General features: G+C 51.1%; 1 protein-coding gene across 8 annotated transcripts in view; it reads left to right on the top strand.

Moving 5' to 3' along the window:
• Nucleotides 1-21,823, top strand: part of LOC144934736 (dynein axonemal heavy chain 3-like) — an 864,594-nt gene that overhangs the window by 201,504 nt on the left and 641,267 nt on the right. For all 8 annotated transcript variants that reach the window (XM_078860821.1, XM_078860816.1, XM_078860817.1 and 5 more), the window contains one exon: nucleotides 20,597-20,750. Coding sequence is in view for 6 of the 8 variants with exons in the window: in XM_078860816.1 (XP_078716942.1) it covers nucleotides 20,597-20,750 (154 nt within the window). In the remaining 2 variants the exon portion in view is untranslated. The remainder of the gene's footprint in view (nucleotides 1-20,596; nucleotides 20,751-21,823) is intronic.

Here is a 21,823-nt window from a genome sequence, read left to right on the forward strand (position 1 = left end):
GGTGGACCCTTCCAAACGTCGGACTGGCAAGAATGCACCTGCTATCACATATCCGGACGTTCCTTCATCCATCACCCCGGTGCCACACTGACATGAGTTCTCCGTACCCACTCCTCCGGAGAGAGAGCAGCCATCTTTAGAAGAGAGCAGCAAGTCAGAGAGCGAGGAAGACGTTGTAGATCCAGGTGACAATTTCATCGGTGGAGCTGAGAAAAGAAACCCATATTATCCCAACCAAAAAGACTTCAAAGACTTGATCAAAGATCTTAGTCTCACCAAGTCCAATGCCAAGCTTTTGACGTCTAGACTCAAGCAGTGGAACTTGTTGGATAAAAGTGTGCAAGTCGCAGATCAGAGGAAGCGTCACCAACCTTTTGGCAGCTTCTTCACCCATCAAGATGAGCTCTGCTTCTGCCACAATGTGATCAGTCTGTTCGAAGCAATCGGAATCGCCTGTAACCAGAATGAGTAGTGCCTCTTCATTGACAGCTCATCGAGGAGCCTTAAAGCAGTGCTGCTCCATAATGGTAAGAAGTAGCCGTCTCTTCCCGTGGCTCACTCGGTGCACCTCAAAGAGGATTACAACAGAATCAAGACCTTGCTGGACGCCTTGAAGTATGATGAGTACGGCTGGGAGGTCGTCAGATACTTCAAAATGGTGGCATTCCTGATGGGTCTCCAAGGCGGTTTCACCAAGTTTCCCTGCTATCTTTGCCTTTGGGACAGCAGGGACACCAAGGCGCACTACCACAGGTGGGACTGGCCACAGCGGACCGAGTTCTCTGTGAGGATGGAACAACGTCAAGTGGGAGCCACTGGTCGACCCCTGGAAGGTGCTGATGCCACCACTGCACATCAAATTGGACCTTATTAAACAATTTGTCAGAGCTGCAGATAAGGAGTCGGCAGCCTTCAAGTTCCTTCAAGACTTATTCTCGAAGCTGTCTAAGGCAAAGCTCAAAGCCGGTGTCTTCGTCGGACCACAGATAAAGAAGATCCTGGAGTTGAATGAATTCCCCAAGAAGCTCACTAGTAAGGAGAAAGCAGCTTGGAACAGCTTTGTCGCAGTGGTTCGTGGCTTCCTGGGCAATCACAAGGTCGAAAACTATGTGGAGCTGGTTGAGACTGATGAAGAACTACGGCACAATGGGCTGTAGGATTTCCCTCAAAGTCCATATCCCTGATGCTCATCTTGATAAATTCAAGAAGAACATGGGAGCAAAGTCAAAGGAGCAAGGCGAGTGCTTCCACCAATATATACTGGACTTTGAAAGCCACTACCAAGGACAGTATAACTAGAACATGGGAGAATACATTTGGGGGCTGATTTACAGTATAATCGTAAATCTCGAAAAACTACTCACTTCTAAATATTTTGTAGTCATTTTTGTATTAATTTAGTATAAATACATGTGAATTTTGATTCATGTTTTTTTTCTTTCTAACTTTATGAAAACAAAAAGACACAAATTTGCCTGTTGTCTCATTGAAAATAGGTAAATTTCAAAATATCACTGTCCTGGTCACAAAAGCAAAGTTTGTGGGGAATAATAGCCATTTTTAAAATACTTTTTAGTCATAAGCAATTACGAAATAACACTTACTACCCTGGAACAAAATTGTGTTACATAGTCGTTGTAGGATGGATTATGATAAGTGTTTGTAGGAGGACAATACAGTCATTGCATGGCAAGCTTCACCCTTCCTCCCATATTGTAATCTTGTCGTTAACCGTAATGAGCAGGGCTTCATTATTTTACTGAACGAAGATTAAACGCCCTACCCCCGGCTAAACGAGGGATGTTCTCTCGGCGAATTCCCACTTTCTCTCGGTCGTTTTGGAAAAGATCAAGCGACCCTCCTCTGGGTCTTCCTGCGCTGCTCTTTATCTCTGAGCAGAACTCTCTACTTTCGCTATGGAACATTTTTTTGGGTTTTATTATTTTTATTTTACCTGGTAAGGTCCACTGAGGTCTATTTTTTTTCAGAACTGACCTGGCCACAAATTATTGCTCAATGAAGTGGCTAATCACGTGGACATTTATAGCAGCCAAATGTTCTAAGCACATGTTTCTAAATGTGGAGGGGAAAACCAGAGGGCCCGGAGAAAAATGCACGCGACCACGGTGGGGACATACAAACTCCAAATATACAGCAGGCATCAGGGGTCGGGATCAAACTCACGACCTCCTGTATATTAGGCGAGGTAGTTAACATCTTCCCACCATGAGATATTAGATAATTTCTAGCAGTGGTTAATCTCTAACCATGTTAATGGCACAAATCTACTATTGTATTTGGCCCTGTCTTTTATGCATATGTAGTGTCAACGATTCAGAGACAGAGTTTCTAGGAGGCACTTTCTTTATTAACAACTTCACGGTCTCATCCGCATACTCTCCACAGTAGCTTAGCATAGCCTGTACACAACACCAGCCGTCTAACACTGACAGCGCTGACCGAGATAGCCAACTACTATCCTGCAGCACAATATCTAGCAGAGACGTTTAGCGACGAAGGCGACGAGACGAGTCCACTCCCAAGACCGGCAGCCTCGAGCGCCCGCTCTCAGCTCCTTTTATGCTCCCAGCGCGGCCTGGCTCCGCCCTGACCGCGCCTCCCTTCTTGAACCCGCTATCAGGCTCCAGGGGCCTCCAGATGGGGTCCTCCGTGACCCTTACCGTAGTTCCTCTTCCCTGCCAACACACAGCCATGCACACGCTCACCGGCGTGTGTACTATCTGTCCACCACAGTTGCCGCCGTTGTCCACCAGCCGGCGCTATTACCCTACACATATAAGAAACAGCACACATATATACGCACACACGAGTCCATTCCCATGGGCACAGTTAGATGATCGGCAAGTCCCACATGGCGGGGTAGAGTGTGGTTACTCGCGCCTCTACGGGATTGTCTGGCCAGAGTGGATGCCAAACCACCCTCTGGAGGGGCTCTCTCGAGTTCGCTCGACTGGTGGAGACCCCTTCTGTCAGCAGTGGCATGAGCAAGCACTTGCAGGGCTGCACCTTTATCTTCACCACGTTAGTGTGGCTTGTTTGAAATTCGTCTGAGAAACGGCACGAGGCATTTATGGGTCCAAATCCTACAGGCACAGTGTACACAATGTGTATGGCACGGCGGTTAGAATATTGGCAGTGGAACATGTGTCGGCTGTTATTCCTCTGAAGTCGATAGACTAAGTACCACTTTTGAGAGAAGCCACAGCAGATGTGGCACCCTGCGCCAAGCTAGGTAGATTGCAAAAGGTTCGTCGGCAGCTCACGGGAGACTCTAGGTCAGGGGTGGGAAGCCTGCAACTTCGGAGCCGCATGCGGCTCTTTCAGGACTGGCTTAGTGACGTTATTTATGAAGGATCTCTGTCGTATTGTATTCACATTGCATGGCTGCTCTTGAAATATAGAGTTTTTGTTGATCGATTTGGAAAAGAATGGCTCTGCTTGTGATTTTGGTTTGCCGACCACCTGCTTTAGGTCGATACGGGTTTCAGACCAAGATGACTGGCAGATGCATCACCTGTGCTTCCCTATTGTGCCATCGGCATGCATGAATTACACTCATAATACAAAGGGTGCGTGGAGTAGAACTGGTCCAGGAAGGACTTTGTGCAATTCGTCTGCAATAATTCAGATGATGAGAGACAGGGATTGACCTCCCCAAGTAAAGTCAGAGTTGTGGCAACATCACGGTAAATAGTAAGGAGCATAATTGGTTTATTTTAGGGTTAAAACTTGTAGGTTCAATGCCAATTACTTAACTACAGTTATCCTTCACCACCCAAAATGTGTCTTGCTCATCAACAGTCCGGTTCTCTGAAAAAGCAAAATCAATTGGCACATTTGCCAACGACGTGACAATATGAATTGATTGGCTATGTCGGTGTGGTAGAAGGTTCTAGTTAAGTAAAATGACGATATTACCCAAAATAAATTGTATTATTAATCGTGATGAAGCTCCTGGGAGCCTACGTATAAAATTAAACAGTTTGGAATTTCAGAATTGAATGTGGCAACAAAGTGCAACAATAAGTAGTCAGGAACAGGAGGTTGCGATGTATGTAGAACTTCTTTCGCACCGTATGTAGCCAACCATGGAAATTGGAGGTATGGGGGAAGGGCAGCAAACTAAACACAAAAAGCAGTTATAAAGAAATTATTTTCAATCTAGATGATTTAAAAGTGCATAGCTCCAGTGGCTTCCTAACATCGGAAGGAAGAGCGTTCCAGACGTCCGCAGAAGCGCATCTGAACGCGCGCGATGCGGTGACCATCTTTGTTCGATGGCTAGCCAAAAGCCGCTGCTGTGAGAATGAACGGAGGTCGCTTGGTGATTTATGCTCCTTGACGAGAGTAGGAAGGTGTTGGTGGGACTTGTGCACAGAATGAAACCGGGCAGGTGACTGATATCCCTTTTCCACCGGCACATCCGAGCCAAGCCGGCCCAGTTCCCTCACGGTACAGGTGATTTTCCACTGGCTAATTGCCAAGCTGAGCAGGCAACAAACCGTGAAGCGATGGCCTCAACATACATCTGAATCTGTCTGCAATGGTGAGGTGTGGTTTAATTACAGTTTTAGTGGAATGTATTTTGAATAGATACCTGTCAACCCATACGGTTTACCCATATTCTTATACAGGGAAATTGAGTTTTCAGGTCCATACGGTGTACAGCGTTTTCAATATGGTCAAAACAAATTCTGTCTGTTTGTGTTTCTCCCTTGTGATGGTACTTTGTAGGATAGGCGTTGAGATTTATAAGGGAATGAGGTGACCAATAAGGTCTCAATTGGTCTGTATTAAGGTAGGTACTGATAAGAGGTTGATAGGTATGTGAATATGTTTATTTATTTGATTTGCTCTGGATGGAAACTGTTGTTTTAGTTGGACAATATTATGGAAACCACACTTTGTCAAACTGCACTCCAAGGCTCACATCGATAATCATTTTTTGTAGCCCTGAGAGCTCGGCTTGGCCATGTCATGTGAAATAAACGACATTTAGTTTTTTTCTGAATTGGTTGATTTTGCTGAGTTGCCAAATGGATCACAAGGCACAAATAACTAAACAAACTAAACTCAACACATCCGTCAATAATGCTGTGCTATGTCGATTAAGGCCAGAGTGTCATTAATGGACGGGTTCATTTTTGTTGTTGTGTGCAATTGAGTTTTGCGGCAGCCATCGATGATGCAAGCTCACGCCATCCAACTTTCTGCACATGAGCACCTCGATTTGTCTCGTTGTTTGACCAGGGGGTGAACCCAACGCTCTCAGCGTCACCAGCTACAGCACTCTGCCATGACCGCCCAGAGGCACCCAGCCTCCTCATTCTAGATGCACATTGCACCGTCATATCTAAGTAACAATCGTACATTAAAATAAGTGCTTTGATGTTAGGGGTTACAATGATGAAAAATAAATTACGTAATAGCGTCCGCCTCCGCATTCCTTTGATAGATGCTACTCTTAAAAGCTCTTTTGACTGCTCCGTCGTATTAAACCACGTATAAATACGCCGCACACAGAATAATGTGCGAATGATAAAGGCACCGCTCTGCCGTAACGTAGCACTTTACCTTTCTTTTTTTTCACGTCATGCCAAACGGGACGTCTGCTTTCAACGCCAAAAAAAATAAATCCCTCGCAGCACAAAAAATGTAAATGAAGACAACGAATCAGAAGGAGGAGAGAGGGGGGGAAATATAAAAAAAATAAGCGGGAATCAAAGGCGCTGAGCTCTGTTGCGCAGCCATGAAAAGCCTCCCAATATATCACAGGCGGCTTCTCACTTTGTTAAGTGTCCCTCGTTTAATGGATCCAGTCGCTAATAAATAATGACAGCGATTAACAGGGACGGACCGCTTTGTGCAGTTCACGTCGGTAAATGAAAAGCCGTCTTTAATGAATAATTGATGAAGTCACTTGGCCAACTGCGGTAATAGAAAGTCAGTCTTGCTTAGTCTTATCAGCACTGGGAAATTGCCTGCGACCTTTTGTGTGACTGGCTTTCATAATTAGCACATTCTAACAGGAATCCAGGAGAGTAGAATTTTTTTTCGTTGTGCGCTAGCAGGGTGCGAGCTTAGACGCCGGGCATAGCGAGAAACGAGATTCCTCTTTGTTATTATTATTGAGGCTTTTTTTTAAGGCGCAGCACACCCAACAAAGGGATTCAGTGGCGCCGTACCGTAAAATGTATACCAATAAAAACTGCTTCTCCAGTTTGCCTCGCATACCGTAGAACATACGGAGGTATTAGTTTATTTCTAAATTGTGAGAATCGCAGCGGTCATGTGTAGTTCTTCAGGCAGAGCGTTCCGAATCTGAGGGCCAAAGAACCGAAAAAGGCCGAGTTCCTAAACGTTTTTTTTTACGACAGAGTGGTTGATGGAGGAACGTGGCTGTGTTCGGACCCTCAGGCTGCTGGAACAAGGACTGTGAGGATTGTGCGTTGTGCGTTCATTTAGGAAAAGTCACAATCAGGCACGCGACAGAATGCCTGCTGAGACGCCCCTTTCGCCCTTGCGTGCATGTGTGTGTGTTAGTGGGTGGTAAATTGAAAACATCCACACATTTACTGCAGTTTGCGAAAAATGACACCGTGAAACATTGATTGAACAATCAGGCCAGAGTCAGTATTGATTAAGAGCAAGTTTTTGAGCATTGCTATATTCATAGATTTAGTTTTCCCGTTCCAAGCATTTGTATTCGTTTTTTTACACTTCACAGCAGTGCGGGCTTTGTGCATTTACAGCCGTCTTCGTGTCTCGGGGGTAGCTGTGTCAGCTGAAGGAATTATTCACAATGCGCCCCGATAAAGCGTTATTGTCGATTTGCGCGACCGAGAGCGCTTTTTTGCGAACGTGGCGGCGATTGTGCGCTCTGTGTGCAGTGTGCCGATGATTCCTTCGCGCTTTAAACGTAATTGCATGTTTATATAAATTGCGGTTTACGTGAGGCGCTCTTAATTGCTGTTGCAGTCCCGCCTATCCCCCCGCCTCCCCCCCATTTTCCAAAGAGATTCCATGCACGCTCACAACTGGGTATCCCGCAGCAATCAACACACCAGGAGTTTCTGCCAAAGTCAATGAACGTTCGCTTTGCCTGCAGACAGCTATTTGAAATGTTGTGAGAGGCATTGAAGTCAAAATATATCTCCGCGCAAATGAGTATTGGCGGCGGATATTGCACATTCTTTTTTTGTGCGGTGGGGTCCAGACTCGCCGCAGGACACATCAGTGGGTACTGGACAAAAGTGTTTGCTTATTTTATTGACCCCGTAAGGATGATGGCCTGAGGCAATGACAAACTCCGTGATCTGAACTTGTAACATCTCAAATGTGAGTCCAGTAATGTTGTCAATAATTTCACATTCCCATGTATTGAAGCGAATCGCTGCATAAGATGACCACTGTAGACGTCCCACAAAGCGATACAAATTTTATCGACCCAAATTACATGTATAACATGAAATAGACGCGTGAGATATATATGTATATGCAATCCAACTGGATGGCGCAGTGGCAAGACTGCCGGGCTAATCGGGCGAGCAAGTTGCGTTTTCAAATCTAAGTCAGGCGTCCAATCCTCCCATCATCCTTCCGGAGAAAACACAATGGAGAACCATATTGCGGGAAAGTCAACCAGTGCTCGTCCTGTGCAAAGGCCGATGCTTACCAGGTTAATGTGGCATTTCCACTTCTTCTGCCTCAAGACCACCAAATGGAGACGAATATTGTTCAGCACTAAATTGTAGGACAATTTAAATTCACTTCACACGTAGAATGGTAATGTAGTGAGTCCAACTGAGTCGCAGACGTTGTTCCTTTTAGAGGCAACACATTTTTTGTAACGGGTAACACAAAGGAGTAACTGCCCCTTCACCAGATACAGCCTAGGGTGGTGACCACCCAGATAACTACGCTATACAGAGGAGCTACGAAGGGTCGGTCCCTCAATCGGGTCCGCGACCACGTGTTTGCCTCCTCGGACATAGAGCTTCTAGTTTGAGATGTAGAGCTTCAGCTGGTGGAAGTGGAGCTTCAGCTTGTGGAATGCAGCGACCTCGGTTCCTCTCAGGGACCCGCCTTATATGCCCCCACGGGTCGGGGCCGCTCCGCCCCTAGCCCTGCCCGCCTTCTGGAGCCTTCTAGCTCCCCCTCGATCCCTCTCGAGAGCTCTCCTTGGACACGTGATCACCCCTAGTCCCTCCACTTGGGGGCCTCTCTGTGGACACTCTAGACCACGTGTCTGCAGAGTCAACCAGAGTGCCATGGCCCGGGGCAATCCTGTCCTTGGGCTGACACTCTTCCACTCCCCCTCGTGGGAGACCGCACTGCACGCTATGCGTGGTGCCCACGCTATCCCAGCGGTCACCAAGCCCCGCTGTTGGTACTACACCCTCCACGGGGTGTACTCGATGACAATGCATCGCACGCCACGGCCCTTCTGGGCCGGCACCATACAGTGACATCCCTGATGTCACTACATCACCCCCCCCTTCGTAACATCCAGCTGTCCCAGCTGTCAACTCCCCCTGCAACGAACAATTTAAGTGAAATGCAAGGAAAAAAACAGTGTGCCTCAACAATTAACAGGAACAACAATAAATACCCCAACCCACCTGTACAAAAATTATACTATCCACAAATGTAAAAAACCCGCAGGGAGAAGGGTGAGAACCAACAAACCCATAACAACAACAACCAACAACAATAAATAACGCGTAACACCTCGGGATCCCCTCCACCACCACACCTCCCACCTTCACCGTGTAACAACGCACGTGAGCTCAATAATCAGCCAATGACTGCCACGACACAACGGGTGCGACAAGCAACTGACGGCATGGGAGCGTGTGTGCAAGGGAATCACGAAAAACGAGTCTTTGAGCGAGTGCGTGATGCTGGGCCCCCAGGGGAGGTGGGCTCGCTCACCCTGGAGGACCCGGTGGGAATGCGTAATTGTTCCGCTGAACCCGGCTCATCATGAACAGCAGTAGGCCAGGTCGACGGATCCACCGCTCTCGAAGCCCGCGAAGTCGGCATGCGCGGCCGTTCAGGGAATGTTAGGTGTGAATCGCTTCACCCGGGACCAACTGCAGTGGGCACACACCCCGGGTCACCGGATGCACTCGACATTCGGCCCCAGCGATATGGAGATGAGATGAATTTGCGCGGCGCGATAACCGGTTCCAGGCGAGAGGGATGGATAAAACAAGATTCATCCACATCCCGGGATCGTCGTGTGCAAGGTTCAGCACCCGCATCCCTGATAACGCCCCCTTCCGGACGTGCCAGCGACGCATGAGCCAACACCGTACCCTCCCGGATGACCATGGTGTCCAACCCAGAATTAAGAACCTGAATAAAAGGTTCCTGGTCGTCGGACACCAATTTCTGAGCTACAACTCTGTTCCCTGTAGCACCCAATTTGTGCAGCTTTTGCAAGTGGAGGGGAACAAACACCTGCACCGTAGCATTGGCTGCACACAACCGGGTAGGGGAAGGCAAAAATGCCACACGACGTCCGGATGGCAATTCCAAACAGCCGCGGTAAATGCAGATTTCCAATGGCATCCTACCAAGGAAATCAGTTCCAAGTAAACACGGAACAGTCAGGGACGTGGAGACAAAAATGTGTCCTGACAAGCTAACGTCAGCAATGCGCACCTCGGCCGTTATCCGACTGACGATACCCAATGAGCCGCCATAGGCTGCGACACACGACGCATCGACAGGGTCTAGGGGGCAAAATGTTGAAAATCAGTTCCGAAATTATAGTTACCCCAGTCGCCACCACCCCGAGTCGACGTGTATGCCACAAGGGGCTCCGCTCCATCCGGTGACCCCGGCTCCGTGCGGGACACTGCACAAGTCACCAGCGCCCTGTCCCGATGTAGAAGTTGCTGGGCTCGGACGCACTTGGCGACTTTGTGGTGGCATGTCCGCCGGAGGCTCGTAAATGGACGCCAACCGGTCGACGGCATGTGTGAGGGTGGATCTCTCCGGTGGCGGGATGGCGAGAAACGCTGCAAGGGCGTCGTCATCAAGGGTGACAGGTAGCGCCCGCAGCGCCTTCATCTCCAACCACCCCACCAAGCCGGCGTTCGTGAGGAACTGCCGCTTGAAGGCCACCCAGTCGCCACTAGTAACCGTGTAGTCTTTTAACAAAGGGAGGCTAACATTGGAGAGCCGGGCTGTCCCTCGGCGCCGACGGTGCGTCTTCAATTTTGGCGGGCTGAGCGCTCCGCGCCGTTGATAAAATAGCGGCCAAATGCGCGAGTTTCCTGCCCATTGTGAAATGGCAGCGGAGTCGCCATCCATGAGCGGCATCGCCGCTCCCTCGTTCGCCGGCGAGACCGTGAGGCTAAACTCCGCGAGGAGCGAAGTCGCCATGTGGAGGAGCTCCGCGAGTCGATTGTGCGCCTCCCGGATGGCGCCCTGCTCCACTGGCAGCGTCTCCCCCATACCCACTAGAGCTGTATTCTGCACGAGGTCCTCGTCCTCGCCGTCCGACGCCCAGGTACGTGGTTTGCGACGCGTAGGGATAGTCTACAGCTAGCTGAATTACTAGCGTGTTGGCCATTTCCGACATCAGTAGTGAGTCCAACTGAGTCGCAGACGTTGTTCCTTTTAGAGGCAACACATTTATTTGGAACACGTAACACAAAGGGGTAACTGCCCCTTCACCAGATACAGCCTAGGGTGGTGACCACCCAGCTAACTACACTATACAGAGGAGTTACTGCTATGAAGGGTCGGGCCCTCACTCGGGTCCACGACCACGTGTTTGCCTCCTCGGATGTAGAGCTTCCAGCTTGAGATATAGAGCTTCAGCTGGTGGACGTGGAGCTTCAGCTTGTAGAATGTAGCAACCCCGGTTCCTCTCAGGGACCCACCTTAGATCCCCCTACGGGTCGGGGCTGCTCCGCCCCTGGCCCCGCCCACCTTCTGGAGCCTTCTAGCTCCCCCTCGATCCCTCTCGAGAGCTCTCCCCGGACACGTGATCACCCCCTAGTCCTCCCACCTAGGGGCCTCTCTGTGGACACTCGAGATCACATATCTGCAGGGTCAACCAGAGTGCCTTGGCCCGGGGCAACCTGGGCTGACACTCTCCCGCTCCCCCTCGTGAGAGACCTTAATGCATGCCACGCATGGTGCCCGCGCTATCCCAGCGCTCACCAAGCCCCGCTAGGGCTGGTACTACTCCCACCACGGGGTGTACGCGATGATGGAACATCGCGTGCCACGGCCCTTCCGGGCCGGCACCATGCAGTGACATCCCCGATGTCACTACAGTAACAATAAATACACAGTGGCAATTATTCACCTCGGCGAGGGTGGCAGGTTTCTTCTCAGGAGGCTCCTGCATGGGCATGTATTGCCAGTCCTGTTATTAGTGAGGGATTGAGAATCAGAATCAAAGTGTATATTTATCCTGAAAAAATCCGATGAGCTTTGAAGCTTTTTTTCACAGAAATCCAGATTGGATCCACGTGGGAAGAAAACTGTATGGCCTGTAGAAAACCTACGCATGAAGGTGGTGTTGCGCTCAAAGCTCCGCACAGATAGAGTCAAGAATAAATCGCTGTACTGCCACCTCCTGAACACTTTGCAGCCCAAGCCTGCAATTCCTTGCATTCCCAATCAGATTTGAAGGTCGGTGGGTGTATTTAGTGATATTTGGCCATAGGCAAATAGAAAATAAGTGGAGCTTCATAAATCATGAACATAGCAGCGAATGAAGATCACGATAATTGCAACAAATGACACTGAACAGCAATGCTTAGTATGCCAGTGGTTGGCTCTTCGCTCTGTGTATTAGCAGGGGCGACGCCTGTTGTTACAACTTAATTTGCAAACAATACCCCACTTAATAAGATTACTATTGCCCTCAGAAATCATAATTAGTTTGATAAAATAAATATACATGGTGGCCCAAAGGTCAGGTTACATTGGGTTATTTCATTTATTTTAACACTGGAATTCACAAATTTGTATTGTTTATTAAGGGAATGTTGCGTCTATATTAATCTCCAGTTTTCTTCTTGTGGAGGTCACCCCAAATCCGTCGTTTACAAAAACTCGACCAAGAATCCCGAGTGAATTTGAACAAAACAGAATTCATAAATGTTCAAATATTGCAGCTGTAAACTTAAAAAAAGTCTTAGTATTTTCAAAAGGAAACTTCATGCATGTGTAATAAACGACTGGACCACGATGTCTGGCTCAGTGTCCTTTATTCGGTTCGTGCTGTACACCCACACGGCTGTCTTTACTCTGTAGCTTCTCCACGGTGCTGACTCCAATGTCGGCCCGATCCACAACAGCAGCTCCGCTGCTGTTTCTCTCACACAGCCCCCCTTGGCTGTACTCGCTGCAACTCCTCTCCCTCCGCAGCTCTGACAGCCTCTTGCTGTCTCTCTCTCTCTCCGCAGCTCCTCCTGGCAGCCACACCGCTGCCTCTAACATGCAGCCCTCTCTCTCTCTCTCTCCGCAGCTCCTCCTGGCAGCCACACCGCTGCCTCTAACACGCAGCCCTTCTGGCTGTCTCCTCTGCAGCTGCACACCACTCCGCAGCTTCCTCTTATCTTCGGGGTTGGCCCCCGATGGCCGTCGGCGCCCCCCCCTCTCCACACTCGCCCGCGTGGCCTCACTCTTTTCCGCTCACACCCCGACTGACTTCCCCTTCCGGTTTACCCGCTTAAGGACCCGAACCTTCCACCCACGTCACATGACTCCACCCCCCGTGACGTCACATCCGGAAGGTCGCTTACGCCCGCATTACACCACCCTCCCCCGTAGAAAAATCCCAGCCGACCTCGGCTGACCACTAGCAAATCGTAATGCGGCGAACCGAGCTTCCCCCCCTAAAGGACACTAAGCATACAATGTAACAGCAAGAACAACAACAACAACGCAATTAACATCAACGAACGTACAAAAGCATGCAATAAATACAACTGTAAGAAAAAAAATAACAAGACAGCAACAATCAACGAAACGTAAGCGATTTGGAACGTGTGCGGGTCGCCGGCCCGTCCCGGACGGTCGGCGGCCCACTCGCAGAACGGGAACGCGATGAAAGTCGAGGAATGACAGGGGGTAATCCCCCTGTCGCAGCTGGAAGTCCACCGACGTCCCGTGTCCCTAAAGAGTTAGTCTTGGGCTTGTCCTGTGACCGTGCCCGCAGCTGGGTCGGAAGGGCTGCAGGGCTCGAAGGTCCCGCAGACCTGGCAGGCGTCCTCCGAGCAGGGCCCCTCGTCCCCCGCAATGTCACGGCCGGCCTGTCTGGAACAGGTACGACAGGCGCTCTAGCAAGATCAATGGACGCAGGCAGGGAAGAGTCAGCAGCAACAGACCCCGGCAAGGCAACATTGGGGGATGACGCATCATGTAAGGGAGCAACATATGGTTTCAAGCGCGACGTATGCACAACCCAGCGACGAGACCCAATCTGGACGCGTGCTGACTGTGGGTTGGGAACCGCAATGAGGCGTACGGGACCATGCCAGGGTTTGTGCAATTTCGGCGAGGTCCCCGGACGTACCTGTGGACAATGAAGCCAGGCTAGGTCCCCAACCTTCCAAGGGCACTCCCCCTCAGACCGTCGCGCATATCGCTCGTTCCGGGCCTGGGCTTTGGCCGTAGCCACGCGGGCATTCTCCCGCGCCTCCGTGACTCGGCGAACCGTGTCCTGAATGTATTCAGGAAGTGGTTTACGAGGTCCCTTCACCCCAGTTCCCAATTGCACATCCACCGGCGGCACGTTTTCCCGACCATACATAAGGTAAAACGGCGAATATCCTGTAGCCGCATGAGGCGTCATCCTGTACGCCGAAAGCACCCCGGGGATGTGCAGATCCCAATCTGATTGTTGTTCACTCACGGTATGGCAAAGCATGGCAGACAATGTCCTGTTCAGCCGTTCAACCATACCATCCGTCTGCGGATGGTATGGGGATGTCCGTACTTTCTTAGTCCCAAGGCCCGCGCACACTTCCGCCAATAATTTAGAAGAGAAATTCCTGCCCTGGTCCGTGAGGAGTCTCTCAGGCGCCCCCTTATCCATAATATACCCAAACAAAAAGGCGTCGGTAATGGCCGCGGCCGACTGATCGGGCAACGGCCAGGCCATCGGCCAACGGGAGAGGTACTCAACCCCTACCAGCAAATATTTATTACCCCTCGCCGATGGTGGAAAAGGTCCCAATATGTCCAGTGCCACCAATTCATTGACTCGAGACACCTGAATCGACTGGAGAGGCGGCACGTAAGGATGTTTCGGCGGCTTACGTCGTGCACACGCAGGGCACGCGCGCACGTGCCCTACGATATCTGTCGCCATGCCGTGCCAAAAATAATGACGTTGCAACGTCAACAAGGTCTTCTGCACCCCTAAATGTAAGAGAGTGTCACAATGGAGGGTTCTAATCAACTCGAATCGCAAGGACGTTGGTACCACCAGGCGCCAACGTTCCTGGAACCCCTCCCGCCACATAAGCAGACCATCTCGGAGAGCGGTTTGCGGCCCCATAGCCGTACTCGGACTCCCATTGTCCCTAGCAGACCGCTTCCGCAAGGACACCAATGACTCATCCATCATCTGTTCCCGGATCCAGACAGACCGCGGCAGATTCAAAACCCCGTCAGCCGGTCCCGGTTCCATCGGAGTGTCCGACTTCTCGACGGCCAACGTAAGCGGCTGAGGGGGGTTTGGAATCGGCGAACACCTATGCGTCCCCGACTCACATTTGCAAGGGGCGCGCCGCGGTAATCTGGAAAGTGCGTCAGCGTTCGCATGGCGCACTCCCTTCCGATGTTGAATTTGGAAGGAAAATTCCTGTAGCATGTCCAACCAACGTGCCAACTGTCCGGATGGCTGGTCAATTTTAAGGGCATATTGCAAGGCCGCATGATCCGTATGCACAATAAAAGAACGACCGTAGAGGTATGGTCGAAATTGCCGTAGGAAAAATACAACCGCCAATAGTTCTCTGCGAGTGACACAGTAGCGGGTTTCCGCAGGAGACAAGACTCGGCTACCATACGCCACGACACGCTCTACACCCCCTTTAGACTGTGATAACACCGCCCCAATACCTGTGTCACTCGCGTCCGTATCAAGAATGAATGGGTGATCGAAATCGGGATAATCCAATGTTGGGGCCGTGGCCAATAGATCACGCAGACTCCGAAAGGCCGCCTCCTCCGGCTGTCCCCAAACAAACTTCCGTCCTTTACCCGTAAGGAGATGCAAGGGCCTCGCAATCGTCGCAAAACCCGGCACAAATCTTCGGTAATACGAGGCAAATCCCAAAAACCGCCGAACATCCCCCACGGTGGCCGGAGTCGGCCAATCCCGGACGCAGGCCGTCTTTTCCGGATCCGTGGACACTCCCTCGGCACTCACAATGTGCCCCAAATAGCGGACGGACCGTTGCAGTAGGTGACATTTCTTTGGTTTGAATTTCAATTTGGCAGAACGCATCCTCGTGAACACTGTCTCCAGCCGCGTCAAATGTTCATCAAATGTGCGGCTGAAGACAATAATATCGTCCAAATATATAAGACACGTCTCCCACTGCAACCCCGTCAAAACGAGCTCCATCAATCTTTGAAATGTAGCAGGAGCCGCATTCAATCCCATCGGGAGACAGTTGAATTGAAATAACCCCTGCGGCGTACGGAATGGGGTTTTCTCCCGTGAGGACTCGTCAAGGGGAAGCTGCCAAAATCCCGAAGAGAGGTCCAGTGTGGAAAAGAACTTAGCCCCCGACAATGCGTCGAGGGAGTCATCCATACGCGGCAGGGGGTACGCATCTGCCACCGATATCTTATTCAATTTGCGGAAATCAACACAAAATCGCAATTTGCCATCCTTCTTCTTAACCAAGACGACTGGAGCGCCCCATGGGCTGTTAGATGGCGATATAATGTCCGCAGCCAACATGTCTTCCACTGCCCCCCGTACGTGTTCTCGCTCCGCAGGACTCATCCGATGCGAATTTAATCGAATAGGGGCAGCATCGCCCGTCTCAATGTGATGGTAAAGCAACGAAGTGCGGCCCAAATCCAAATCATCGGAGCTGAACACATCGGAATATGTCAACAACAATTTACGCAGCGCACCACGTTGCTCCATGGACAGGGAAGAATTTTCGTCACATAAATGAGCAACCCAACGATCATCCGAACTCCTTGGCTCGGAAACCCCAGCAACAACTCCCCGGCTATGTGGACAATCATGGGTCGCAAACGCCGTAGTGGCATGTGCCACAACCGTACCGGCCGGGACACGGACGTTTTCTCCCCCCGCATTAAGCACCTGTAAAAACGGTAATTGATCCGGCCGGACGATGGTCTGTGCCCCCACTAACGCCAACCCGGTTGTTATCGCGGCGGACGGTGACAACAAGACCCCTACTGCTCCTAGCCGATCAGGCAGGGGCTTCCGATACCGCAAGGGTATAAGCATCTGTGTACCAGGTGGGATGTCCACAGATGCGACGGACAGCGCCTGCACTTGTACGGCCGAAGCAGGTCGCCCCCAGGGCGACGGCAGAAACGAGATTTGACGGCCCCCCGGCAGTTCAATACAATTCTCATTGATTTTGATCAAAATGGGCATCTTAGCCAAAAAATCGGTGCCTAACAAACAAGGAACCGCCAAAGATCTCGATATCAACACAACACCCGAGGCCGACACATCCCCAATAGATATCTTAGCATCCACCTGACCCACGATACCCATGCTACCCCCGTTGGCAGCGACGCACGACCCATAAACCGGACGCACAGCCCCCGGCGGGATGCCCAACAGATGAAAAATGACATCCGAAATAATAGTCGCAGACGCGCCGGAGTCGACCAAAATGCGTACGTCCACCCCTTGTATAGACCCCGGTACAGTGGACGAGCCCGTAGCGGCCGCGACGACTCTCCGTGCCAACTTGCGCCATTGCGTGACCGAGCGACAAGGCCCCGTCGAAGGGCATGCTTTAACCACAACGTTAGGATGGCGCAACGACGGTGATGGGTGAGGTGTAAAGCCTTGCCGAGTGTCTGGTGCGTGCCGACATGCCTGTTTCGGAGGATCTTTAGCCGACTTGACCGGTGCCGAGGCCTCCTGCTGCGGCGGAGCCGGGAAGCGGGCCCAGCAGTCTCTGGCGTAGTGGCCCCTACGCCCGCAGCGGAAACATTCGGCCTCGTTGCGCCGAAGCGCAGGCCTCGCCTCCTGACGGCCCCGTTCTGGTAGCGCCGCGCGCGGTCTCGGCCCGCCGCGTCCCGTCCATGGAGCGGAGGCGGCCGTCAGTTGTTGAGGGCCCCGGTCATCCGGAACATAGACAGCCTGCGCAGGGTTCCACCCCAGCGCATCCCCTTCTTTGACGGGCCCCCCCGTCCACGCCGTCACTTGTTTCCAGTGACGGAGGTTGAATTGCGCATCGAGACACTTAGCAGCCGTCCGGGAAGTTAGCTTCTCATGCCCACACACAGGCATGGGGATCCCTAGATCCCGAGACAGCTCCAACATTTTCCCTAATATGAGAGGCTCGAGCAGGTCCTGTGGCGTCTCAGGATAAGCTGCCATGGCCAGCTCCAGCACCGCACCCCTGAACGCCACGGGCGACTCCTCTGGTGCTCGTTGTCGTTGAGCGAATCGCCGATGCGCATCATCTGGTGGCTCATAAGCATCGGCCATTTCTTGAAAAACACCACATAAAGTTGCCTTCTTATCGGTCGTTATGGAACGGAAGAATCGGACAGATTCGTCGTCCAGGAGAGTCGGCAACACCTCCAAAGCCTCCGCATCGGTCCATCTTGCTGTGCGTACCGCCGCCAAGAAGCGGCAGGCGAACGCGCTCCAGTCCCCACCGACGGAAAATTCTTTAACCGTTGTAAGGTGGCGACTCCGACTCCTCTTCCCGCCGTCTTCCAATGGTGGTGGTTGTGATGGCAAATTCAAAATGGCGTCGGCCCGCGGCGTGGCCAAGATGGCGGTTTGGCGCCACGGAGCGCGCAAAATGGCGGCCTCTTGCCGCGTGGGCAATGGCGGCGGCAGGACAGGCAACGTGGCGGCCCGCGGAGCACCACTTGCATCATCCATCGTCCCTGGCGCGACGAGATGGCATAGATGCGCCAGGACGTCCTTAAGTGCCTCCAGTTGTACCGCCATCGCTTGCCATCGTTGATCCGCGTCTGATGATGTCGACGGACCCGCCACCGCGCCAACATCCTCCACTCCCGTTCCCGTGGTCGCCTCAGCCGGGCTCTCCTCCACCACCCCAACAGGATCCGTGGTTGGAGGGAGTTCGTCGTCGTCGGACGAAGAAGCCGATGCAGGCGCCGGATTAACTTTCTTCCTCACTTGTTTCGACATGCCGTTGCACTTCCGACACCAGTGTAATAAACGACTGGACCACGATGTCTGGCTCAGTGTCCTTTATTCGGTTCGTGCTGTACACCCACACGGCTGTCTTTACTCTGTAGCTTCTCCACGGTGCTGACTCCAATGTCGGCCCGATCCACAACAGCAGCTCCGCTGCTGTTTCTCTCACACAGCCCCCCTTGGCTGTACTCGCTGCAACTCCTCTCCCTCCGCAGCTCTGACAGCCTCTTGCTGTCTCTCTCTCTCTCCGCAGCTCCTCCTGGCAGCCACACCGCTGCCTCTAACATGCAGCCCTCTCTCTCTCTCTCTCCGCAGCTCCTCCTGGCAGCCACACCGCTGCCTCTAACACGCAGCCCTTCTGGCTGTCTCCTCTGCAGCTGCACACCACTCCGCAGCTTCCTCTTATCTTCGGGGTTGGCCCCCGATGGCCGTCGGCGCCCCCCCCTCTCCACACTCGCCCGCGTGGCCTCACTCTTTTCCGCTCACACCCCGACTGACTTCCCCTTCCGGTTTACCCGCTTAAGGACCCGAACCTTCCACCCACGTCACATGACTCCACCCCCCGTGACGTCACATCCGGAAGGTCGCTTACGCCCGCATTACACATGCATTAATATTAACGGAAGCCAGTTTTTAACATTTGTTAAAATAAATGAAAGAACCCTATGTGTCCTAACTTTTGGGCCACCCAGTGTGTGTAATGTCTTTTTTTTCTCACAGAAAAGAAAGAGTTGAAATTTAGAGGCAGCTGGTCCTGTGAAGATTGTACTCTTCCTCATTATAGAGACGAGATTATGCTCTTGAAATTTCACGGTCAGTCCAGCCCCACGACCCCGAGGACCTCACTGTGCCACTCAGAGGCCACGTCCACGTTTGCACTTCCTCCTGTGAATGCAAACTCCCCCACACTCAGTTTACCACGTAGCAGGCTTTCGCAGACCAATATCATCCATAATGGAGGTTATTTTGGGTTAGATCGCGTAAATATATAAATGTGTCGTTAAAACCCGCCACCACCCGACACAGCCAACTAGTAAGGGTTGTCACGTAAACAGAACGTGGACAATTCGTCACTAGTACAGCACATCGGTGTGTTGGAGAGCCAAGGCACAACATTTGCAATCTGAGTACGATGTTTCGCCAGGAATTATAACCAGCTTCGTCAGGCGACAGCCAGATTTGTGGAGAAATCTACCTGTTTCGTTCCTTATATAGTTGTAATTACTGGCGAAACATCGTACTCAAATTGTAAATGTTGTTGCTTGGCTCTCTAACACACCGGTGTGCTGTACTAATGACGAATTGGCACGTTCTGTTTACGTGACAACCCTTACTAGTTGGCTGTGTCGAGTGGTGGCGGGTTTTAACGACACATTTTTATATCCCCCATACTCGTCCACACGGTCCGGTGACTGCGTACGACGACATCATATCCCAAGGTGAAATGATCTGGTTTGGAAAAGCGAGTCGCCACAACTCGCGCGCCTCAGTCATAATACCCCGTCGCGTGCGGCTGCGTCGACAGATGGATGGACACGTGGGCAGCCAGATGAGTTCTCGTTGTAGGTACGCACCGTGAGGCTCTGTGCTGTCCTGATGGGTGGCAGAGTGATTAGAGCAACCCGACTCGAGTTCAAATCCCCGCCGGGAGTCGACCAAGCTACACCATCCCTCGTGGTTCACAACACGAGAGGAACACTCTTTCGTAGGCAGCGGTTGTTTTTGCCACGGAAAGGCTGGTCCCAGTCCATAGGAATGTGGATTTCCCCCCCCCCCCCCCCCCCCACTGCATCAGGGCCATTTAGAGAGGCGTGCTTTGATGCACACTCATTTGTGCATGACATTTGACTTGCCTTGCCATGATTTTCTTTTTAATTTAGATTTAAATGCTAAAGCGGCTTAGTATGGGAAAACATAAATGAGCAAACAGAGCTCCCCCCCCCCCCTGTTGCCTATTAATAAGGAGACTTATTACACCAATGCATTGCTGTACGATGCATGTAATATTCATCTCACTCAATTAATTGAATGCATGGTATGTTTTTTTATGTCCCGTAATAATATGACAAGTCCTTCAAACGCATTGGACATTAAGAAGCAGTTGGTGGCGGTCTTCCTAATTGAACCCCAACACCGATCTCTTTGCCCATGGATTGTTATTTCCCCCTTCAAATTTTTCCTCGGCAGCCTTTCCCTGGGGTCCAGCGACGCGGCCACGCAGGGCTCCTCGGGGGAGCCGGACCTCCGCTCCGACGGAGAGGGTGGGGCCTGGGGTCGCGGGGTCGGGCGACCCCACGAGGACGCGGCACAAGCGGCGAGCGGTCAGCGGCACGGACCGCAGGCAAGTCCCACTTCACGCTGTCAACAGCATCGGGACATCAGCAGGCCGCTTTGCGCATGTCTTCACGAATGGAAAATAGACGGCACGCCCTAGTGAGACTGTGGCCATGCAACCCAAACCTTAGGCCGTATGGTGGACCCACTGTGGCCTGTGCGCCTTCAACAGAGCAGTAGACAAACTACACATTCTCTCCTGACGCCCTTTCGTCGTGGCTGGCAGACTTCAACATTGAAATTTCGTGAATATGTTGCCATCTTGAGTTTAAAATAGAATCGCCTTTTTACCACCAGTCCCACCTTTCATCTCTTCTGGCAATGCAACCTCGTGCAACATCGATGCGTGTTTGAACTCTGACTGATGCGTTTCTCATTCTGCTTCTCAGTCTCATTCTCAGCATGGATCTCTCTGCGAGTCTTTGCACTTGAGTCTCTGCTTCACTGTTGTTTCCAGTGTCCGTGCTTCCGATCCAGGTGTCATAGCAGGCAGCAATCGTTCATTGGAAATGTTTCTCTGCAACAAGCACATGGGATACAGCAATAATTGATAACTTACAGCCCTATCTTATAACACTGGTCAATAAAAAAAAAACATTTTTTTCTGGCCTGGACTTTTGCAGCTGTTTTAGACTAATTTCAGGGTGCTGATTCCAAATCTGATCTCAGATTTGCTCTATCACATCTCATTTATGCTATCGGCATACCCCATTTTCATTGATTTTACCCGAAATTAACTCTGTCACTTATGATTGCAAGTTGTTGCGAGTCAGTGACTGCTTTAGTGTTAAAATATGGTGCTGTATTTTTTAGGATAGTGTGTTTATAATATCATTTTATGTAGATATCCACATTTATTTAATATTTTTCTTCCGCAGTTTTTATTGAAAATGCAATATTTGATATCTCAAAAACCTGATGTGATAGACAAAAATTTGCACCCCAAAATTACTATAAAACCGTTGGAATGCCTTATGCCAGAAAAAGTGTGTTGATCAGTGTAATCCACTACCTCCTTTCGCCGTGTCATTCATAGGCGTCGTTTGACCATACTTCACCAGTCTGGTCAGTGTGGTTGTG

This window comes from Lampetra fluviatilis, chromosome 11 (assembly GCF_964198595.1).
Source record: "Lampetra fluviatilis chromosome 11, kcLamFluv1.1, whole genome shotgun sequence".
NCBI lineage: Eukaryota > Metazoa > Chordata > Hyperoartia > Petromyzontiformes > Petromyzontidae > Lampetra > Lampetra fluviatilis.